The following is a 24,836-nucleotide window of genomic DNA, read 5'->3' as shown; positions in this document are numbered from 1 at the left end:
GAGGCTACTTTGACATGTGGACTGAGAGAGCTGGAGATCGAACCTCAGATTAGTGGACAAAGTTTTGAGACAAAGTGTTTTGATCTCTGCCAGCAGCTTCACAGCTCGAATGCTGTGAGAAAACGAGCAAGTTGGAGAAATCAGAAGTGAAAGGATATTGTGAGCCACTGTTTTTTACCTTTGGAAATATGGTTGCTAGTTTGCTAACTGACCTTGAGATAATGTTGGCTGTTCTCACTTTCAGTCAGTTCCATAAATATGTGTATCATACTAAAACACATCTGAGCCCCCAAATCCAGGGCAAATAAATGAATTCTCATACATACATGGACGATTACGCAGGTTACTTCACCTAAGAAAAGGCACAAAAGCAGCCTGATGGCAGCCAATATTGTCAGCTCATTGTACAGTAGGAGAACATGTAAGTGTAGATGTGGAAGTTATAGTGTTGAATGTAAAAAATGTCATGAAAATTTAATTGAAAGCACTACAGTGCCAAAGAGTCTCAGTACATTATATTGCAGTATATTAAAGTGGAAACTAGTGCAGAAAATACAGCAAGTGCAGAATTATTAGGCAAATGAGTATTTTGTCCACATCATCCTCTTCATGCATGTTGTCTTACTCCAAGCTGTATAGGCTCGAAAGCCTACTACCAATTAAGCATATTAGGTGATGTGCATCTCTGTAATGAGAAGGGGTGTGGTCTAATGACATCAACACCCTATATCAGGTGTGCATAATTATTAGGCAACGTCCTTTCCTTTGGCAAAATGGGTCAAAAGAAGGACTTGACAGGCTCAGAAAAGTCAAAAATAGTGAGATATCTTGCAGAGGGATGCAGCAGTCTCAAAATTGCAAAGCTTCTGAAGCGTGATCATCGAACAATCAAGCGTTTCATTCAAAATAGTCAACAGGGTCGCAAGAAGCGTGTGGAAAAACCAAGGCGCAAAATAACTGCCCATGAACTGAGAAAAGTCAAGCGTGCAGCTGCCAAGATGCCACTTGCCACCAGTTTGGCCATATTTCAGAGCTGCAACATCACTGGAGTGCCCAAAAGCACAAGGTGTGCAATACTCAGAGACATGGCCAAGGTAAGAAAGGCTGAAAGACGACCAGCACTGAACAAGACACACAAGCTGAAACGTCAAGACTGGGCCAAGAAATATCTCAAGACTGGTTTTTCTAAGGTTTTATGGACTGATGAAATGAGAGTGAGTCTTGATGGGCCAGATGGATGGGCCCGTGGCTGGATTGGTAAAGGGCAGAGAGCTCCAGTCCGACTCAGACGCCAGCAAGGTGGAGGTGGAGTACTGGTTTGGGCTGGTATCATCAAAGATGAGCTCGTGGGGCCTTTTCGGGTTGAGGATGGAGTCAAGCTCAACTCCCAGTCCTACTGCCAGTTTCTGGAAGACACCTTCTTCAAGCAGTGGTACAGGAAGAAGTCTGCATCCTTCAAGAAAAACATGATTTTCATGCAGGACAATGCTCCATCACACGCGTCCAAGTACTCCACAGCGTGGCTGGCAAGAAAGGGTATAAAAGAAGAAAAACTAATGACATGGCCTCCTTGTTCACCTGATCTGAACCCCATTGAGAACCTGTGGTCCATCATCAAATGTGAGATTTACAAGGAGGGAAAACAGTACACCTCTCTGAACAGTGTCTGGGAGGCTGTGGTTGCTGCTGCACGCAATGTTGATGGTGAACAGATCAAAACACTGACAGAATCCATGGATGGCAGGCTTTTGAGTGTCCTTGCAAAGAAAGGTGGCTATATTGGTCGCTGATTTGTTTTTGTTTTGTTTTTGAATGTCAGAAATGTATATTTGTGAATGTGGAGATGTTATATTGGTTTCACTGGTAAAAATAAATAATTGAAATGGGTATATATTTATTTTTTGTTAAGTTGCCTAATAATTATGCACAGTAATAGTCACCTGCACACACAGATATCCCCCTAAAATAGCTAAAACTAAAAACAAACTAAAAACTACTTCCAAAAACATTCAGCTTTGATATTAATGAGTTTTTTGGGTTCATTGAGAACATGGTTGTTGTTCAATAATAAAAGCATTCCTCAAAAATACAACTTGCCTAATAATTCTGCACTCCCTGTGTATAAACTGGCGCACAAACGTAGTCCAGAATGTAGGAAATAAACTGCCTGATGCTATCCCCTAAGATGCCACCCCCACCTATCCCTTGATTAAATCTTAATCCATGCCTGTTTTTCCACTCTTTTTGAAATGTTTTAATTAGAAACCAATCATATAACAACATATTTATATTAATCGATGAGAGAGTCATAACGACCTTCAGAAAATGTGAGCGAAGAGAATATTATAGCTAAAATGTTTATTTTTCTGAGCTGTAGATGTAAGCAGCACAGCACCTAACACAGTACATGAAGTTGTTATGGCTGAGTTGTGTGACAAGACAGCAACAGTCTCTCTGCATCCTCATCTTTAAATAATAGATTGTGCATATTCTCAGCTTTATTTGGGTTTGCAGCTGCTTGAATGTCATGTAAACTTGGCCTCTTTCTGTCACTTTCACATCTATCACACACTTGGGGGGGAACATTTTTCTTGCAGTACAGTGCTTGTTGCAGCTGCAGTCTGCATTCATTCACTTAATGTCTCCTCAGCTTAGTGAATGAATTGGTCTATCCTTAATGGTCACTTGCCGGCCCATGCACAGAGAGGGAGAGAGGGCAGATGCAAAGCTGCACATGTCAGCCTGCCTCCAGTGCACACTTGCATGTTTTTTTCCTCACATGAGCTCGGGCATCGCTTTATCTTTATATTGCTCTGTCGCCTGTGTTTTGCCAGCTTGCAGAGAGTCACTGCAAAGAGAATACAACTTGCGCCAGCTCTGCTCAGTCTATCCTAGATAAAATAGAAAAACCCACCCCCTCCACATCAGGGACCACAGCCATCCTGATGGGGTTGGACATGAAAGGCAGTGACAGTGCGGGCACAAGTGTCGTTAATGTGTGCATATAAATTGAGAGAACAGAGAGGGAGTCCACTCGCTCACATAGAAAATGCATATTCATGTACGCCTAAATGGGCATTTGGCACAGAATGGCAAGGCAGGCCTCTTAAGGAGAGGGTTCTCGGGTGGAACTGTTGCTGCTGGCACTTCACATCCAGAGGCTTTCTGAGACACTTTTATATCAGGTGGACAGACCTCATGAAGTAAAAGGCTAAGGGGCCCAAGAGGATCCTGTCAACTTATGTCTAAAGTGGGTATAACAGCCATATCTTCTTTGATCTTTGCATTTAAACATGTCCGATCTCTCTTAGCTGCAGAGATGTCCTCCCCAACATATTTTAAAATCCTTTATTTCAGCCCTTTTCTAAAAATACATGCTGATTTATTTTTTCACATCACAGATCTTGTGTGGCAACATGGTATCCTTGGTGCATTGCAAAACATCCCTGCATTTTTTTAAATAAAAAAAAGAGCGGCCTACAGCAAAAACAGTACAGACAGCATAATATGATACCAGCGCAAGTGCTTCTATTTTTATTCGAATCCACTCTGCATTGTTGTGTGGCTCAGATCCTCTTTTAGGTCGGGGTGTAAACACAGAGCACCCCGGAGCCACAACAAGGAGCCGGCCTTGAAAGGGAGGAGCAGATACCTTTGCAGGAGTTTGCCGTCGGTTAAAGTAAACAATAACCGCCTCTCTGAGTAATGCAGTTTGGCCCACAGCGCTCTTCAGATGAAGCTGATTTATTCACCACAAACCACAGGCAAAGAGTTGCCTGTTTTTCGGAGGGTTTTTAAAGTGTTGCTTGGTTTCCTCTCTGACAGTTTCCTAATGCAGAGAATGATGAAGTAAAGTTTTCAGGTACAGAAACCAAAAAATACTAGTCAAGCGCATTTGTTCCTTATAGGCAGGCCAACTAGAATTCCCTAATATCACAGTGTTTTAAAAGCATTCACTTCACTTAGAACACTTGCAGGGATTGGTAGTACTCTTACTGAAAGAGAGATCAGATCTTTGAGAGATCTTATGTTTGTCTCCCTGTTAAATGCAGGCCCAGTTTTCAAAAGTAGAATGGGTGAACTACAACAATAAACTTGTAATGAGTTGAATTAAAGATTGGATTATAATTTATGGTGTTGAGTTCATTGAATCGCTGCATGTTAGGGTTCTCGTAGCAGCTGAAAAGCCTTGAGCTGGTATTTATATATCTGCACTGCATGCAGCACTGAAGGGATTTGAGCTGTCAGTTCCTTTTATGCGATGACTCTCGAGCTTAAAGGTCAGCTGCTGTGGACAATTAGAGGTCGTGATGATACAACAACATTTTCGGCTGTTTGGCGGTTATGACGTGATCTTCAGATACATATTTTTAAAAGCGTTCTGTGTGTAGCACCTTCTTTCCACATAAACCCCAAATTTTGCCTAAACAACAAAACAGTGAATTAATTACTCTAATTATTTGCCAATAGGCACTTTTATAATTATATTCAGTGAGGCATCCCGCCTCAACCACTACTACACACATGTAACAAACATCTGCTTCCTCTTCTTGCTGCTTCTTTCCAATTAATCCTTGAAGTGTGCAGCAATAACATCTCCGCTGTGACCTCACTGGCTCCCCATTGGCCAGATAATCATCAGGCCCCATGTTAAAAACAACATTTCTGTGCTGACTGCATCAACATGTTTATTAGAAGCTTTCTCTTGAGTGCACCTGTGTTTAACCTGAGCAACTGAGAGACTCCACCTAATTGTCTCCTGCCCTAGATCTCATTATTGCCCCTTATTATACAGCTGGACTTCTGGCACCCCGAGTGCCAGACATATGTGTGTATGTGGATAAGTGTGTTTCAGGTGCAGAGGCAGGAATCCAACTATATCCCGCAGCTGTTGTGGTTTAAGACAGCCCAGAGTGGGTTAGAACTTAGGACTGCACTGCACAATTAGTTTCATGAGAGGGCAGGGGCATGTATTTTCCAAGGTATCACTGAAAATGTTTCCTTTAGAGGTTTCAGCTTATATAACAGAGAAACTGAAAAAGAATGAGATATGTGACACTGAGCTACAGTTAAATGGCTTTATCAAAATGACACATATAGTTCTGATCATTCTCTAAAACCAGCATATAAATGGTATTACGGTTTAATTTAGGAAGCAGACTTAAAATTCACAGGAGATTGATCAAATACCATTAAGTACACTTAAAAGTAAATGAATGTGCAATATTAAATATTAGCTCTCTTTCTTATAAATCACTATTTATAAATCAATAAATAATTGATCAGAATGATGATTTTCTTTTCCATAGGAAACCTTGTTACAACAATATGAATATGTTAGTTTAAATAAATTAGCACCCACAAGTCATACTGTCAGAGGCCAAGGAGAGGAATGGCAGCAATCTTTTACTTATTTTACTTATTAATCAACCAAAGACCTGGACAGAGTTATGAATCATTTGAAAGCCACTCTGAACTTTGTCCACCCTAATCAGAGAAGCCAAAAATCAGGTGTTATCTGTTTTAGTGCTTCCTAATGAACATTCATACTCTGATGGATGCATCGGAGAGCAACTTGGGGTTCGTATCTTGCCCAAGGATACTTGGCAAGCAAACTGGAGGAGCCAGGGATCCAACCTCTACCTCCTGAGCTACAGCCACCCCCAGCCTTAACACCTCATTTAATTTTTTATTAGAGAAAATATAAATAAGCCCAGCCATGCCTTTAATCATACTCAGGTTACAACCCCAGATACTGTGGCTGCTCCAAAAAAGAAGGCAACAAATCAGAGATCGATACTGGTGACAGAGGTTGGTACCTTGCATAACTGATAAATCTGTGCCTTAAAGTAGATAACATCATTTGGAGAGAAAATTGCATTAAAGATCTTAATTTGGGTAGAAAAAAATCCAAAATCCAAAACTGTACCACAATAAGAGTCTTCCATAAAGCTAGAACGTTTACTATTTGGTACGATCAAGGAAAACAACCCCAGGTTTCTTTTCTGCACTGTAGCCAGGCTGACGGAGTCAGAGCTCTCTTGAGCCAATTATTCCTTTTTGACCTAAACTAGCAAGGACTTTATGAATTTCTTTACATATTTTAACCAATAGAGAAAAAAAATATTCACAGCTATCCCACAGATGTGTCATTAAGCAGAGGAACTTAGAGTCGTTCTCTCCAATCAATCTTTCAGAGTTAACTTCAGTAATGTCTTCCTTTAAAACATCAATACTCCATCCTGACAAGACTGTTAAAAAAAGTTTCACCATTTATGAATGATTTAATTTTAAATATGATTAATCCATCTTTATTAACAGGCTGTGAACCACACGCTTTTAAGGCCCTTACTCAATCCAGCCATAAAAAACAGTTTCCAACCTTCCTATCATTTAAAAAAAATCTTTGTCAAACAGTTAACTGATCATTTACAAAGGAATGTTGTTTTATTGGAAAGCGTTTCAGTCAGGAGTTAGAGTACATCATGTCACAGAAACAGCATGAGTGACTGGCGTCTGACAGTGGCCTCACCTCTGTATTGTTCCTGTTCGATCTCAGCCCAGTGGGTTGAATCATATCAATCTGACAGAGTCTAATTTGTGTATGTAAATGGAGAGTTTTCCTCAGACACAAAAGTTAGTCATGGAGTTCCACAGAGGACTGTGCTGGGACCAATACTTTTTACATTGTACATGTTTCCTTTAGGGAATTTTATTAGGAAGGACTGCACACATTTTCATTGCTATGCAGGGGAAACCCAGTTTTATTTATCCATGAAGTCTCATGGTACAAATCACCTAGTTAAACTACAGGCATTTTTTAAGTTAGTATACTTGGCCTGAAACATTTAGGACATTTAGAAACATGGCATCCAACCAGATATTTACTTTAGATGGCATTACCTTGTCCTTCAGTAATAATGTGAGAAATATTGGAGTCATTTGTGACCAGGAAATGTCCTTCGGTGAGCACATTAAACAAATATATAGGATTACTCTGATTCATTTGTGCATTCTTGCTAAAATTAGAAACATCTTGTCTCAGACACTGATTCATGCAATTATAACTTCAAGGCTATAATAATTCATTTTTATCAGTTTGCTCTAAAAGCTTCCCAAAAAGCTTTCAGTTGATCCAGAGCTCCGCAGCAAGCGTACTAACTGGGACTGGAAAGAGACACCACATTCCTCCCATATTAGTTTCTCCTCATCAACTCCTTGTTCAGCTCAGAGTTGAATTTAAAATCCTTCTCCTCACATATAATATCTTGTATTATCAAGCCGCATCATGGAATCAGCCTTCAGTTTGGATTTGGGAAACAGACACTGCCTCTGCTTTTAAGATTAGGCATAAAGCTTTCCTGTTTGATAAAGCTCATAGTTAGGGAGAATCAGTTGACCCTGAACCAGTCTTTAGTTATGCTGCAATAAGCTCAGGCTGCTCGGCTGCTCATTCCTTTTAACTGGTGTTTATACACTACTACTGCATTTAATCATAGGTTAGAATTGAACTCTGGCTCTCTCTCCCGTAATCTGTCTTTTGTCCCGACTGGTCTCTTCCCCCTCACGCCCAACAGTTCTCTGCAGATGGCTACCGCTCCCTGAGCCTGTTTCTTTCAGAGCTTTCTTCCTCTTAAAAGAGAGTTTTTCCTTCTCACTGTCACCAAGTGCTCGCTCAAAGGGGGTCATGTGATTGTTTCTGTTTCTTTCTAATATTGTAGGTTCTTTAAATTACAGTATAAAGCATCTCTATGTGACCGTTGTTGTGAATTGATGTTCGAAAAATTAAACTTAACTGAATTGAATTGAATCAAATTACTTTTGCCTGGCTGTGTTGGACCTTAATCGACCTTGGATTCAGATAGTCTCTCCAATGCCTGCCAAGCTGCACCACATCAGGCTTTGTTCATAATATAATTATCTTATTATTCACATTTTTCCAATTTCAGAGGTGTAGGTGTGCAGTGAAGAGGTCAGATTAAAAAAAATATTACCATATGAATCCTCAGTGTGCATTGGCTCCAGCGGCTGTTCATTTCCATAGTACATCATTGAGGTGAAAGTCACGATTTTCTTTGTATCAAGGAGGATAAATTAATAATGTGCAACGTTCTCTCTGCAGACTCTTCATGCTATCTCTCAGTAGTGAGCAGTGGGAGAGAAAGCGGGAGGGGAAAAAAGGTGGATTCTGATCACTTTTGAATGGTTTTTCCAGGGTCGTTACAATGGCCTGTGGAGTTACCTACCAATGACAAATATGACAAAAGAAGACAATAGTGCAGCAGCACTAACAATTCTGCATGTGATACATATACATGCATGCTGGTATGACTGAATGTGTAAAATAACCCTTGTAGATATTCTATCTGCAGCATGAAGGCAGCACAGGGAGAGGTGTGATTGAGTTCAAAGTGCACTAGTATGTGGGTGGTGGAAACATATTGCTTTTTTTCTTCTTCTTCCTTTTTTTTTTTTGAATATCACAGCACTGTGTTTGCAGCTGCTGTTCACATTTCAGCCACTTCCCCTCAATCCATGTCTGAGGGGTAATGACACCATGGGAAAATTTTATATTTGGCACAAAAAAACAAACACATCTGAGGCAAATAAGAAATTTGATAGAAACACTCAAACACAATTTAGCTGCCCTACAAATGTTCTTTTAAAGTAAAACATTGTTGATTTTATACGTCAGTATATATATTATATTCCAAGGGTTCTATCAGTATTAAAGTGGTTCCATATTTAGTTTCCATTAAAAACTGATACATAACTTTTTGAGCTTTGTAATTTCTATACATTTCTATATGTCATTTTTTGTGTAAATGTTACATTTTACTGTGTCAGTGTCACAAAGAAAATGAAAAAATCTGTGATATTTGTACTTTTCAGTGATATAAAAGAGTTACAATGACATGGACAATTACATGCCAACACAGTAAAAGCAATAATCTAAATGTCCAATCTCTGCCATTAGTCTGATTGTGCATTTTCAATAACCGTAAAGTATTCTATCTTGTCACCAAACACTGAGTCAAACTAATAAATTAAATCTTTGTCCTAACTGTCAGATTCACTTGTAATGGGCGCCACCTTTTGACATTTGAGTTCTGGGAGAAAGCAGGTAGCTTTTATAGTTAATTTCTAACATTTTATATCAAGTGGCTGCAGCTCAGGAGGTAAAATGAGTCATTTAATAATCGGACAGCTTTGTGCACGACATTGGAGTGTGACTGAACCCTGAATTTAGTTTGTGAATGTTAAATAAAAGCATTTGTATGAATCTTTGTGTAAATAGACGAATGAAGCTCATAGACAGCGCTTTGAGTGCATGAACAGAGTAGAAAAGCACTACATAAGTACCAGCTTATTTACTAAAATAACAAGTGAGTAAAAAATGAAAATATTAATTTGTTATAGTTCCACAAGTGACTGAATATGCTACTTTCAGAAAGGGTAAGGCTTCAACGGGATGGTCAACATTATTGCAAAGGTTCGATTATACTTTATACTTTACTTTTACAGTTGCCTTCCCTGGAAGTGCTAGCAGATTATTTCCCACGTTGTCTTCCATTGCACATGGTTTAGCATTTTTGTCCCTCTGGCTCAATGTCGCCATTGTGTTTCATGTTGCTTTTTTCTTAACCTTAACTGTCCAGACTTAAACAGTCTAAATACAGTGTGGATATGGCAAAAAAAAACCTCATGTTGACCACCAATTGTTGACTGTAACACACAGTTTTTCCCCTTGTCTTTTTGAATTTTAAAATTTTTGAGTTGCTGCAGGAAAAGCAAGTGTGCCTGCAACAATATCCAAATTTAAGCATATTTAAATAAAGCTTGTTAATTTTTAGCTTAACATCTCATTGTGAGTCAGATGCTTATGTTTGACATCATTCCCTTATGATGTTTAAAAATTACTGTAATATTATGCTTTCTTATTACTCAGTGAAAATGGGTGTATTTAGTCACTTCTGCATAACAGGATATTTTGGTGGGATAAAGCTCCCTTCTTTATTGATTGGCATGGTGGTTAGTACTGTTGCCTCACACAAGAAGGTTCCTGGTTTGAACCCTAGCTGGAGTTGTTTTGTGTGGAGTTTGTAATGTTATTGCTAGACCTGCATGGGTTTTTTTCAGTTGATCTTATTTTCTCTGTCCCAAGGTCATATATGTTAACTGGTTAATAGGCCATGGACGTGAGGTATAAAGTGTTTGAAGTGCATAGAATAATGTGATGTATGATTAAAAATGCCACTTGTAGTGCTTTAAGCGGTCAGTGAGACTGGGAAAATGCTGCGTAAATGCAAGTACACATCTTGGACAGCACACCCTCAGTATCTCAGACACAAGTTACCTACTGGTTACACAAAATTTAAATGTTCATATTCAGGATTCAGAACACTAACACTGTGCATTCACGTCTCCCCAACTGCTGTGTTATAATGTTTCTGTGTTGTGGCTCTACATGCTTGCCTCTGTGTGTCTCTGTATGCGATCAGGTCTCCACTACGGAAAAGAGAGCGTCAGAAGCAGTGGAGGCGCTGACCTTCACAACTTTATCTCTTCTGGTTTTGTGACACTGGGACGAGGCCATCAGAAAGGTAAAGTAGTTTTTCTGTCCTCGTTTCCTTCTCTTTTTCTTACTTAGAAGATTAAATTCTTTTTGTGCAAACACCACACTTTATACCTGCTGAATGCTTAAAGTCCTGCTCAATGTTCCACTCACATCACCAATGATCAACTACGAGACACTGGACAGAGGTAAAATATTTCCAGATTCAATTTCCCTATCCAGTCCCCATGAATACATTTTGCAATCAAATACAAGCAAGCATAAACATAGCTCCGGTGATGGGCGACATGGGGTGGAGAAGGTGACTTTGTGTATGCATTCTCAACCCACATGCACCTATTAGTAGGGCGGGGGTAGAGTTTTCCCATGGGTAACACACTGATTAGTACGCAGCCACATTGACTAAGCTCTTGTGGTTTATTCCCATCCATTTTAGCTCCAACAAATCAGACTCAGTGTGTGCCTGTGTGTGTTGGTGGCTGTGTGTGTGTTGGTGCAACCTTGCAGTGGTTGCAAGATGACATCCTTTACCTGACCCTGCTTTCAAATGTTTAATTGAATGCTTGTACCGTTTCATGGTAAATGACTGCCTTTGTAAAAAATCGACTCGATTTAAATATAATTTGCTTCCTCTGTGGTGTACTTTGATGTATTTCCACGCTTCCTCTTTGCTATCAAAACCTGCTGATTTCCTGCTCATCATCATAATTACGGCAGCTGATGACCTGCCGTTGCTTTAATAAATACCAGTTCAGATTTATGCGTTGCTCGGTAGACATGTATTTGTGTGTGCGTGATTGTTTGTGTGTATGTGTAACTGTATATGTGTGGCTTTTCTACCAGCAGGAACGGATTCTCTTTCAACAAACATCATGACTTTGTTTCCAAGTGCACAAGACTGCAGGAGCCTGCAAGTTTTCCTCCCACTCTTACTTCTAATGAGGAACCATCGCATTTATGTTTACATGAAATTAGCCGTTTTCCTCTTTGCTCTCTGCTTCATTTGTTTTCATCCCCAGAGGGGGTTTGTTTCACAATGGCATTCATGTGCAGCTAGAAATAATAAAAATAATAATAAAAAACCCTTCTGATATGCTCTGTAGCCCCTCCACCCCCCACCCAGCGCTTCTCTACCAGAGATGAGTAATGAAGTTTTGTGAATCCTGATTCTTTTAAGCAGATTTTCCTCCCTGTACAAATATCACAATAGCAGCACTCCCGCATCCCTGCACTTGTCATAACAGCAGCAAGGGGGATGGTTTAGCATTCAGCATCTGTGCAGTTAAAGCTGTGTTTTCTTGCAAACTGTAGCCTTTGATTCCTCCACAGCACAAACAAATAAAATGTGACAGACTGAGAATTTGGAATCTTAGAAAGACGTTCTGATGCTTAAATTTCTCACAAACAAATATGTGAAGGTTTTTGCAGAGCCCCAGTTCTTTTTAACAGTATTCTTCTTTCCAACATCTCTGTTTGGCCATGCTCGTGCCCAGAGGCAGGTATTACTGTGGAGTGAATCCTGAAATCATTGAAATGGTGGTGTGAAGTTTGGTTCAGATGTTGTTACTGCTCTGTATTATCTTTAGCAATGTACACTTCAGGACAGCAGAGGCAAACAAACCGTTTAATTAGGGATTCCACACTCTTTCATGGTGTTTTAACAAGTCCTTTACAAATCCACTAAAGCAGAATGGATTCAGCTGCTTCTTAGTTTTCTCCTTGACGGGCAAAAGAAACTAAATTTCTTCTACCTACTTTACATCAAAGTCAGAGTTTCTGACAACATGTGTTAATATTTCCAGCCCAGTGATTTACAATTGTCAGAAAGTCACTTTCTCCCTCTCTTTAACCAGCTTTGGATTTATCCAAAATCTGTGGATGGATTCTAAAATGTCCAAACAGTAAACATGTGGGCTGATGTGAGCCACGTTAAGGTTAACATCAAGTAAACAGCTGAAGTTAAATCATATCGACCTTCATTACGTTTTTTTTGGAAGAGGTTTGCACAGCTTGGTTTGCTCTAGGCCAAGAGTAACAAAGCTGGAAAAATGAGAGAATGCAAATACATATTCACAGGTCAGTCAGTGGAAAAAGTCTGTTTGCCACATGAATTTGAAACAGATGTTGTCTTCTTCTGTTATATATGGTTTTTTTGCCAGGTTGACAACGAAGTTTAGAAGTCATGATGTAGTCCTCTGGCTCGGATTAGCATAGCATCTGTTATAGCACTTAATTACACAGGCAGAAGGTATGTTTGGTTGGTAATTAGATGGCAAGTTGTGTGTGTTTGTGTGTATAGGTGTGTGTGCTGTTGTAATGCAGTCCTTGGGGAGGACAGGTGAAGTCAGGACTGGGTTTCTGGGCGTCAGAGCAGCTGGATGTTTCACATCTGTGTAGCATGATACAAAACAACTATGTGTCAAATGAGATCAGCTCTGAGCATGAAAAAGGGGGAGCTTACATTTATACTCAGAGAGTATAAATCACCCTTTTTGAGTACGATTGAGATTCTACTTCAGATAGGAATCACCCACATTTCCGAAAGTGCTTTTAGCAAGCTTTACATAGAGATCAGGAACTTGAGTGGTCATATTTGACAACCTGGATTAGGAGGTGGTCATGTTTGTGTTTGGGTTTGGGTTGGCAACAGAAGACCTCTGGTTAAGGTTAGAAAAGATGTTGAAATGGACTAAGTGGTAAAATTGGCAATTACATGCAAACTATTTGTCACAAAAAGGTTCAATTAACTGCAGTAAATTTGTGAAAATCTCAATACACATACACAGAAATCACTAACAACTAGTGAACAATTACTGCAGGATAGTCATTTAACTTTAAAATGTCAGAAAGTCATAAACTTTGGCTTTATATCAAAATATGGCTAGAATACAACCAGTTAGCAACCACTCGACTTGAGCCACCTTTGTTAAAGAGTTGTATATCAAATGAGTTGAGCTCATTGGGACAGAATGCCTTGGGGAGGACAGGTGAGGTCAGGGCTGGGTTATCATCAATGTACGATTATGGATCATGACAGTTTGGAAACAGGTTCCCTACCACCAAGCAATGTGAACACTCACCATGAAAGTGGTTGAAAGTCAACGGTTGAGAATGTTCATGCACAACCTTTGACTGACTAGTGAGTAGTTGTGGTGACAAACTGCAACTAAGAATACATTTTAAGATGTGTTTTTATCTAGATTTGATTTTACAACCTTGTGTCTCTATTGTTTTACATATTATTACGTTTCATTTTGTTAAAACACCAGAAAATGTAAAATACTAGCAAAATCCACATGAGTGTCTGGAGAAGGCACCTCTTCACAATTTTTCTAACCTAATCCTTAAAAGGAAATGTAAATTAAAACTTTGGTTCATTCCTTTCTGTTAATAATAATCTGCTATCAATCTCTGGCTCTCTTCCACAGCGCGTCTTTGTCCTGCCTTCCTGCTCTCACCCCAAACCAGTCATGACAGATGGCCACCCATCCTTGAGCCTGGTTCTGCTACAAGTTGCTTCCTGTTAAAAGGGAGTTCTTCCTTCCCACTGTCGCCAAAGCACTTGCTCATAGGTGTTATATAGTTATCTTAACCTTACAATATAAAGCACCTTAAGACAACTGCCATTGTGATTTGACACCATATCATTAAAAATGAATTGAATTGAACTGAATAAACCAAATGTTCCTGTATGGTGCAATTAAACCTCTGTAGAAGCAGACACTGTTTTAAAAGACCTTTAATCACACCTACAACAGTGAACATAAAGAGATATGACGCTTCTGTTTTGGGGAAGGTTTTTAGTTCTCCACACACATCTGTTGTTTTCTTCATCCCAGTGGAGTCACCAAGTCAGTTTTCTGCATCATTTTACATTTAAACAATACTGAGCCACCCCCTCATTTCTTTAGAAATCATTGTTTGGGGTTGCATATTATCCAGTGGTGCTGGGAACCTTGTCAAAATAGCTGGGACTGGTATTTATACATGATCCTTTAGGACAAGGAGCAATGAAACACCACGAAAACACATTGAGTATCCGGCAGCAAATGTCTCCGAAGGACAATCGGGCTCTCCCAAGCCCAAGCTTTTCGTTGAGAAGAGAAGGGTGTCAATTTCATTACCAGACCACCTGATCAAATCCATAATTCTTTAGGTTTTATTGACTTTCAAGTTCATTAGAATTGTACAAATACTATTTTCATTTAAATCCTCAACTCAACTCAACTTCGACAAACTTAGGCGTCTGTTGAAGGTTAAACCTTGGTTTGGAGACTGTTATCCATGCTTTTATAACCTCACGCTTGGATTATTGCAACTCCCTTTCAATAGGGGTTGGACTGAGCACTCTGACACGCCTGCAACTAGTGCAGAATGCTGCGGTTTTTATCTGGTAGAAGGAAATTTGAGCACATTACTCTGGTTCTGGCCTCCCTGCACTGGCTTCCAATTGAATTTAGGATTCATTTTAAAGTTCTTTTATTGGTTTTTAAATCCTTAAATGGTCTAGCACCTGCATATTTGTCTGATTTGCTGAGCCCTATGTCCCCACTTGTTCGCTCCGGCTGAGCAGCTGTTGCTCTCAGTCCCCAAATCACGGCTGAAACTTAGAGGAGACCGAGCGCTCTCTATCGTGGCTCCAAAGCTTTGGAATAATCTTCTTCTTCACATTAGGCAATCGACATCAGTGATGGTTTTTAAATCCAGATTGAAAACACATTTTTATTCACTGGCTTTTGACTCAGTGGTTAACTGACTTGTATTTACTTATATTTTATTGTTTTTGCTATTTTTATTATTTTATCGTATTTATTATTCTTATTGTATCTCTTATATTTCTATTGTTCAGCACTTTGGTCAGCCTTGTGTGTTTTTAAAGTGCTATATAAATAAACTATGATGATGATGATAAATCCATCCATTCTCTTCTGCTTATCCTCTTCGGGGTCATGGGGTAGCTGGAGCTTATTCCAGCTTTCTTAGGGTGAGATTCAGGCTACACCCTGGACAGGTCCCCAGTATGTTGCAGGGCTAACACATAGAGACAGACAACACTCACATTCATACCTTTGGACAATTTAGAGTTACCAATTATCCTAGCCCACTAAATGCATGTCTTTGGACTGTGGGAGGAAGCAGAGTACAAAGAGAACCCACACAAACACAGGGCAGAACATGCAAACTCCATGGGGTGGAGCTCAGGCGGTAGAGCAGGTCATCTACTGATCGGAAGGTTGATGGTTCGATTCCTGGCTTCCCCTAGTCTGCATGCCAAATATCCTTGGGCAAGATATTAACCCCAAATTGCTCTCCGATGCATCCATCGGAGTGTGAATGTCACTTAGAAAGCACTTAGAACAATGTGCTTGTGCGAATGCACAAGTTGTGTAAAGCGCTTTGAGTGCTCAGAAGAGTAGAAAAGCGCTATATAAGAACCAGACTATTTACCACACAGAAATTGAACTCCAAATCTTCTTGCTATAAGGCAACAGTGCTAACCACCATGCCACTGTGCTGCCCTAATGTTGAATTACTGCACATAATTCCAATACATGCTTCCAGTATGTATTAACTCCAATAATACATACTCATGTGGCCATGACAACGTTACACATTTTGGACTTTTTCTTCTGACACACAAAAAAGTTATTTTTCGTGTAAAAAAAAATAGGATGGACCATATCACGACATTTGTAGTTACCAGGACTGAACTAAACAGAACTAAAATTAAAAGTCAATGAAAAGAATAACTAGAAAAAAAACCTGGACCTGTAAATACATCAATAAATGCATAAAACAGTATTAGTGTTTGGTTTTAGTGTCTGGCAATGCAGTCAAATTTGTCAACACACACACACACACACACACATACACACACACACACACACACACACACATATACATACAATAGTTTGGCTGAAAAATAAAATTCAAAGAAAATTAATTAATTGAATTTATAAAAAATGTTTGATAGCAATTACAGACCTAGACCTTTTAATGTTGGAGCTTGACTGGATAAATTTATCAGCAGGTGTGCCATGGATAATGCATATTTTGATTCAATTCACATATGTCACAGCATCTTTATACTGTAGTCTACTTCACACCATCTTAGAGCCCATTCACATCTCCACTGATAGAAAAAAAGAGCTGCATTATTTTGTCCCAGCAGTCAAACCACCAGCAGATGCAAGCTTTTTGTGTAAAAATATTTCATTTCTTGCAATTTCACAACTCCATTCAAAGCCTTGTGGTGGTGTATGGAGCCAGGTCTACTGTGAGGGTGGGTGGCCATCTGTTCCCTGCATGAATTCCCTTTGCTCAATGCCTCAAGTTGGTGCAAAGCAAATACAAAATACTGGCTACCAAAGTGGCTTTGATTTATGGTATGGCAGAAATTAATATTTTATTCATTCTTTTATTTTATGTGGGAAAGACTAAATGACAAAACCATTAGGGTTATGTGTCTTTCTTGCAAAATTATCATTTAGTAAAGAATTTTTATTATCTTTTTGTTGTTACTTGGTTGTCAATTTTTTATCCCTTCATTTAGCATGCACAGCTGCTTACCTTGCTTCTGTCCCCTCAGCCATCTGTCCAGATCGATGCACTGCCTGACACATTCTTTTGCACTTGTGTTTTTTCTTGTCCTCTTGTCCAAAATTAAGGAGGCAGGGAGGTTGAGGCTTCTGTCAAACTGAGCCAAACCAATAAAGATTCTCAAAGATCTATTGTGTGTGTGTGCGTGTGTGTGTGCTGCTGTCAGATAGAACCGCACTGTTACCTCTGCCTTGGGTGTAAAAACTGCAGGACTCAGTTTGAAGCGTCAGAGTCACCAGTAATTGTATAAAAGTTCTTTGGAAGCATAATCTTAGAAGAAGGATAAGACCAAGGCGGTGCTTCTTCTCGTTTGCTGGCAGCGCTACACCACATCACCACTCGTAGCTTTCACAGACTGACTTCAGTGCCATTGCAAACTTATATTAATTGCTTTTGTCATGAGAGAACTGCAGTATACTTTTCTATTCACTCACTGTCACTGAATCAAATTCAGCACTGTAAATCACTGTCACATTGTTAGCACATATTTCCTCTGTGCGCGAGTGTGGCTAAAGAGAAAAGCTCAAAATCCACGCCACTGATGTAGTTAGATTACACTTCTAACACTTTGATTGATTAGAATTTTCTGCCTCAGACAGGAGACTGGATTGACAGCTAGCATGCAAATTTAATGGTGTATTAAAAATGCAGCTTGCCAGGTGTTGTTGCAGGCAACAACTCGAATGTGTCCATTTTAATTATTTTCCCATATGTCACTCTTGTTGATATGAAATACGGCCAAGTCACGGCATCTGGAGAAGTGATTACTTCAGACAAAGCCTCCATCCTTGACTTAGCGTGTCATACTTCATTACCTTGCTAAGCCCAACTTTTAATTCTGCCCTGTGGAGGAAGGCAAATTGGTTTTCATGGCAGGCAATTAGTGTTTTTACTGTATGAATACAATATGTTTTGAATGCTGCATGTGATGATGCAGCAGCAGAATTAGATGGGGAAGTTAACTTTTTATTTACAACGCAATTTCAATATATTAACAAGTCCAGGCATCACTAATTGGCATTCAACTCGAGTTGTACTATACAACGGCATCGTGCCGAGGGACTGTAGGGACTATCAAGGGAAAGGACTAGCAGAGCAAACACCAGTCATTTGTTTCTCCTGTTATGTACTAACAGCTGTTTGCCTCTAATGTGTTCTTTTTTTTTGTTTACCTTTTTGTGAAGAACTTGATGGCAGGGTATGACAAGCCCCTCCCTGCATTTCAGCACTCCCCTCTGATTGTGACACAGTCATCTCTTGTTCCTCTGAATGAATCAGATGCAACACAAAAACAAAAACAAAACAAGCCTACAGGCATCATCATTTCCAGTCTGTGTAATCACCACTCCAGGCTGATAAGACCGAAGATGAAAACATCCACCCGTGAAAGCGTTTGCTGTTGTTTAAAGTGTGCAAGGGAAAACAAATCCAGAGATAAACTGATTCACATGGTGGCCACGGATCGTCAGGCTAGACATGGAAGATGAGATACAACACTTAGTGTTCTTAGTTACTCAGTTCAGTCTTCAGCCCCCCTTCAGACGACTTCACGACAGCTTGCGGATTCCGCAAAGTCCCTAATCCTTTTTATTTAAATATTTAATTGTAATGTGTTTGATTATTTTCATGACAAGACAGTACAGCAGACAAGAAGTGGCCTAGGGCAGAGTATGGGTTGCCTGTTCAGCCACAGCCAGAGGAACCCCTAATCCTGGATGAGGTCACTAAATAAGCACTTTTGCCCTCTTTAGACTAATCTACATCAATGTGAGTGGATCTAGGAGGTTGCCAAACTAACACTGGTGCTGTAAGGTTATATAATGCAGAATTTCTTCTTAACAGTAATATAATGACCTTATATAAAAAAGAGATTACATAACAAAGGTGGCTAGTGGGATTCAAACAATGTAACAGAATGAGCGAGCAATCGAAATGCTAACCACCCTGCAGCTTCTACCGACTTCTAATTAGCCTTGTGAAACATCTGGACTGTAAGGTGAACTTACACGGTGAAAGGCGTTTCCTGCTGGTCGCATGTCGTAGCCAGAGTACAGACGGGAACCAGACGCAGTTTATACCTCTTTATTATTACTCTCCTGGGAAAAAAAAAACACTTTTTGAAAGTTGGAAATGTTTTTCACAATGGAAGCAGAGTAAACACTGTCAGTTTTTTTTTTTGGCTCCATTTCTGCAATTTTGTTAAAAACAAACGCACAAAGAGAATTGAAAGCTGAGCTACTACTGCGAAGCTGGAGTGGAGCGTGGGAGAAGCAAGACAGGACAGCTACAGCAGACAGTGGAGAACTTGAAACCTGATGATAAACAGTTTTCTGTGGCAGTAGTATCTTTACACAATGAAGATCAGGGGCTACACAGCAAGTCAAAGATGGCTTTCTGGCTGATAAGGTGTAATGTGCATTGATTGCCTAAATGTGGCTGTTTGAGTTGGGTTTTATGGTTACATCTGACACTCAACAACATGGATTATAAATTGAGAACTCCCCAATTTCATGCATGTAACCAGCACCTTAATGGCCTGCTCTGTCATGTGAATTTTTTTCACTGTTTAATAGCTTATACTGGAAGTTGCAACATGCTGTATAATGAGCAATTAGCTTAAGTAACTCCACAAAGACTCCCACAGGCCATTTGTGTATCAGCAGTATTGGAGTATTTTCTCTTTCTTTTTTTTTTTTTTTTTTACCTTTTACCTTTTTTTTTTCATTTATTCATGTATACTGTGATTTATTATTTATCTTAGTAAGAAGTCATTCGTATAACAACCTGACCTGACCACCAGAACTATTTATTGTAGGTCAATTATTCATCAAAACAATCTCAGTGAACACATGTTTTAAAAAATTGTTCTGATTTTATGTTTGTTGTTTTGTCTAGTGAGGGAGAGACTCAGTATGACTGAAAAAACTGACTAAATTTCCTTGAAAAGCTGTGAGTGTTTACTGCAAGGTCCTTTCACTGATCAAAAACCCTTCAAATCGTGTTAAAGTATAAAATAAACACCACTTACGTTACAGTCTCACACAATTACACTAGTAAGTGAGATGCTACTGCAAAAAAAAAAAACTGGTCTGAACTCCAAATCTCAACAACTATAGGCCTATTTCCATTTACCGTTCAACCAATTCATTGTGAGCTGCTAAATGCTCAACTATGTTATCCAGATAGCCTGTAATTGTGTCTGTCAAGTATTGTATACTGACTTTTGAGAGCTTTATCTCAGAAATCAGCTGCCTGCTGTGACAGAAAATGGCAGTATGCCAAGCGTGAGAGTGAAACAAAACAGTAAAGACGTACTGTAAACTGACAAGAGAGTCTGCTGATAATTTTCTGTAGATTCATCACAATAAGTGACATTTTTCACTTTGTCATTTGACAAACTGAAGAAATCTTTATGATATTTTCAAATATGACTTCAAAATTTGAATAAGTAATGGAGTTAGGTTGGAAGAATAACTATAAACTGTTCGTAGTTCCTGTTGTCATTGTTTGAATAGCTTTCATGAGAATTACATTGGCTTGTTTTCGAAAGAACAAGACAGTTTTTGTGTTGTGTTTCTTCACATCTTTAAAATAGCAGCTTAAGCGAAATATATAAGGTCTCTTGTGTTGCTTACATCTCTGATGATTAGCTGTTTAAAGTGCAAGATGCTAAAGAAGACAAGCTTCTGTAGGCCTTCACAGCTATTAAAAAAATCATTTTATAGTATATGATGTGGCATCTAAACATGGTCTTATAAGGAATACATGCATTATCTCTAGATTTAAGAAGTGTTCTTTGTGGTTCTGCTGGTTACTTTCCCTACAGCGACTTTTCCTTCCGTTTGTTATTATCAGTTCAGGTTAAAACACTTTGGAACCAGGTCCCACTTCAGGGAGCAATCTCTACCTCCCAAATCAGTCTTAGGTGGAAATCCATCCTGGCTCTGTGGCAGATTTTTTGATTGACAGCACTGCAAAGTATCCTGCACATTCAAAATGATGGTCAGGTTCTGGGGAGTTGGCATGGATGACCTGCTGGCTAAGCAAATCACGGAATAACCATTAAAGAAGTGTTAATAAGGTCCTGTGGAGGGCAAGGCTGGGGCTGTGGTGCTCATTAGCAGGTTCCTTTCAGATACATTACAGAGTGATTGGACTTGTCCCATCTCTTAAAGTTCTTCCACTGAATATGTAGGGGAGCCCAGGAGGAGAAGGATAGAGGTGAACAACTGTGTCTGTAAAAGAAAATGAAAAAGTGACTTGCTATGCATTTCACCATATTTTGGGCCAGTTTATAGTCTGTTAGAATTAGTTCTGACAGTTCTGTGTTTGGCAGAAATCAGTGTTTGTATTTGTTCCAAACGGAGCGTAAATGGAAGTTTAAATATTTGGATAACTGTGAACAAATTCATACAGTCCAGTCTTGCACTTAACTGACATCAAATTGCATGGTCATTGTGGCATTAAAAGTGCTGCTGAATAAGTTAAATTATCTTTCTCAACACTCCCAACCACACCATGAAGAGATGATCAGTTTTGCTGAGGTACACGGCTACAGTGATCAACCACAACATTAATATCACTTCCTTTGTATTTTGAGGATCCCCGTGGCTCCATGCCCATTGAGGGATTGTCAGTCAATCTCTGTGATGTCCTGTGGTGTCACTAGCAATGAATCCTGTCCATCGCTCCTTTGTTCTTTGAACTGTATATGAGTAGTTTTGCTGGGTTTATTTGGATGCATTTTTCTACTCTGGGAGTGTACAGCCATTGGGGAATGTTATCTCCACCGCAGCTTGTGTCTCTACTGCAACAATTTTTGCCAGGACCAAAGGTTTCCCAGTAGAACATTGCAAATGTAGGATGACAATCAATGTTAGTTGTTAGTTGTTGGCTTCAGTAGACCTTTTGATAAAGGTTATATAGTTGGATCAGGTGGTCTGTTGTCACCCCTACATTATGTTGCAACAGCATAAACAAGGTATGGTGGTGGGACGCTTCACAAGTCGCAGTACCTCATGAGGTACTACAGATGAAGCACTGAGCACTTCTCTTTTACTTGCTTCTTTACTTTTGTCTACTCTGCCCTGTAGTCTGTGTTATTTCTTCATCTGCCTTTTTTCTGTCTTTTCTTCTTCTTTGTCGTCATCTCAACCAGTCATTGCACATGGCTGACCTTTTTTTAAATAAGGTGTTTTCCTTTAAAAAAAGGTCTCCTTCCCCATCATTATCAAATTCTTGTTCATCTGTGATCGTCAGATGTTTCTAATATTGAACGCTCACAATATAAAGTGGCTTGCAGCTCTGAACTGACGCTATAAATTGAATTGAATTGAGTGGTTATTATTTGACATTTGTATTGTTGTGTCCTGAAGATCTCTATAGTTTCTCCTCAGCTGCAGAGATTTAATGGCAGCTTCTCTTTCCCACAATTAACTCATGAATTTATACAACACTGAAGTAATCCTCACTGTCCTTTAGCTGAGGACTGATTTAGCAACTGTCTCTGGTTTTTGAAATTTTAACACATGTGACAAACACCTTGTAGCATTTTCCAAAATACCAGCAGAGAACAAATATGTCGAGGTCAGTGAATGACAAGCCACCCTACAATTCCTGACAAGACTCTTGGGTATCCCGAGGAACAATAGCACTTCTAGATACACTGCAGTCAATTACAGTGATGTGAGATGTGGGGGCAGACAGAGGAAATGACAGTTGGGAGACAGCTCTCTTATCATTGTCCTTCTGTTGTGGTCACTTTGAAACAAGTGGAGCTATTTGTCTGGCAGTGAGGTATGCTGGAGGGGAAGAGAAAGAACGCTTTTATCTCTGAAAAGACAGGAGAGGGGAATATGCAAGAATTGTAGCGCAGACAGAATATCTGAGTATTAACCGAGGGAGCAAGCTAAAAAAGTACTTTGAGAGGAGCTGTTTGGCAGGTAACTGGCAGGAGAAGTGATAGAGAATACTTGCAGGCAGGTAGCTGGAGGACAATGGACTGACAAGGCTGCTGTGATGTTTGCCCGAGCACAGTGTACTTTAAATGTGGAGCATCAATCAAGATGCTGCCCGCTGCACAGCACGGCAACTTTTATCGCCACTCATTAAAGTAAGTGCAGATATTTTATGCATCAGTTAAAATGCAAGGACATTTTCATGCTAATTTCCCTCTTTTAGATTTGTTATTCATCATCTTTGATCAACATGGTCTTGCACACAAATAAAGCAGAGGGTGTGCTGCCTGATGAGTCTGGATGCATCACATCTGCAAATTGCTTCTGCTGCTTCAGTTTATTTAGCAAACTCAGGACTTTTATTTATGTTTAATGAAACCGTGATATATTAAATCCCGCTTCAGTTGTTGTTCAGAACCAAATTGAGTGCAGCATTAATTTCTTTTTGCAAGGGAGCATTTATCATCTTTAAAAGTGGAGAACAAACAGAGTATGGAATTCAAGTTCTGTTCTTGTTCCAGTTCTGTCTCTGGGAGCGGTTCCATCATCAGAAGAACATTTAGCAACTCTAAATCCAACCTTTGCCTCCTGCCTAACCACCTTTGCCCCCCTCTCCGATAGGATATGCTAAAAATGCGGTGGCCTTCTCTGAAATGAAATAAACTTGTGAACTTTGGCCCAAATTTCTCACCCCGTGGACCGTTTTGCCTCCCTTGTGAATCTGTAAGCACATGAATCAGTGGCCGGTTTGTGTTTTGGGTCTGGTCCCGGTATTTGAATTTCAAGTTTCTCCACACTGGGTGCTTTTTGTTCTTCTGTTTCACAGCAGAAACAATGGGTTTTCATTGATTTTTTTATGAATGAATGTGAGCAGTGAACACCCTCTCTCATTAGAGACATGGGTGCAGATCTGAGAGCTGTTAATCCATTGTTCAAAGGACAGTTATGGGCTTTTGAATCTAACAGCCTTTGTATAGCAACACTTCCTATTTAGGATGCCTTTAAGTCTGGACTTTATTTATTAACTTACACAGCGGCAGTTGTGTTAATGCTTGTTGTCTCTAAATACCTTTAAACTGTTTATCTGCTGTTGCTCTTTTTACACCAGCTGAAGATTCAAAATACCAAACATAAGAGCAGCTAAGCTGGAACAGGAGCTGAGCACAGCCTGGGTTACCAAAGATTTTGGCAACAATGGCACTGGCTCAAGCTGTTTATCGTATTGAAAACCATATCACTGTGCACAGTCATGTCCTTTAAAGAGTTGCACTGAGTGAGAAAACAGCAGTTATAAATAGTGATGCTAAGGGCATTTTAAGGATACTTTCTCAAGTATTTTAGATAAACCTGGTAAAAGACTGATCTTGCCTCTTCTGTGCTGACCTCGAGCAGCTTTATATCCCACCTCCTTACAAGGCAATCTCTTGCTCTCATCTGTAATCTATTATTCATAACGAAGAGGCAGAGTAGAGACTGGGAGAAGCAGATAACTTGGTCACTTCTTTCTCCATCCACCGCCCCTCAACCCCTCATTACTATTATCCAGAAGCTATTGTGAGGGGAAAACAAATGGAACGACTGCCTTTTGTTGTATAGGAGAGGGGAAAATTTGTATTCTGTGCAGAATTTGAATGTAGACTTGCCATTCAGAGCACACAGGCTATGGCTGCCAGTTGCATTGTGCAAATAATAATGCACGGGAG

The 24,836-nt window shown here is 39.6% G+C and overlaps 1 protein-coding gene across 6 annotated transcripts in view; it reads left to right on the top strand.

Moving 5' to 3' along the window:
• Positions 1-24,836, top strand: part of LOC120736484 (protein shisa-6) — a 76,314-nt gene that overhangs the window by 5,273 nt on the left and 46,205 nt on the right. For all 6 annotated transcript variants that reach the window (XM_040036652.1, XM_040036651.1, XM_040036648.1 and 3 more), the window contains exon 4: positions 10,503-10,604. In XM_040036652.1, the coding sequence (XP_039892586.1) occupies positions 10,503-10,604 (102 nt within the window). The remainder of the gene's footprint in view (positions 1-10,502; positions 10,605-24,836) is intronic.

This window comes from Simochromis diagramma, unplaced genomic scaffold (assembly GCF_900408965.1).
Source record: "Simochromis diagramma unplaced genomic scaffold, fSimDia1.1 OVJJ01000371.1, whole genome shotgun sequence".
In the NCBI taxonomy this organism is placed as follows: Eukaryota; Metazoa; Chordata; class Actinopteri; order Cichliformes; family Cichlidae; genus Simochromis; species Simochromis diagramma.
The sequence above is the reverse complement of the archived record's forward strand: the minus strand, read 5'-3'. Positions and strand labels throughout refer to the sequence as shown.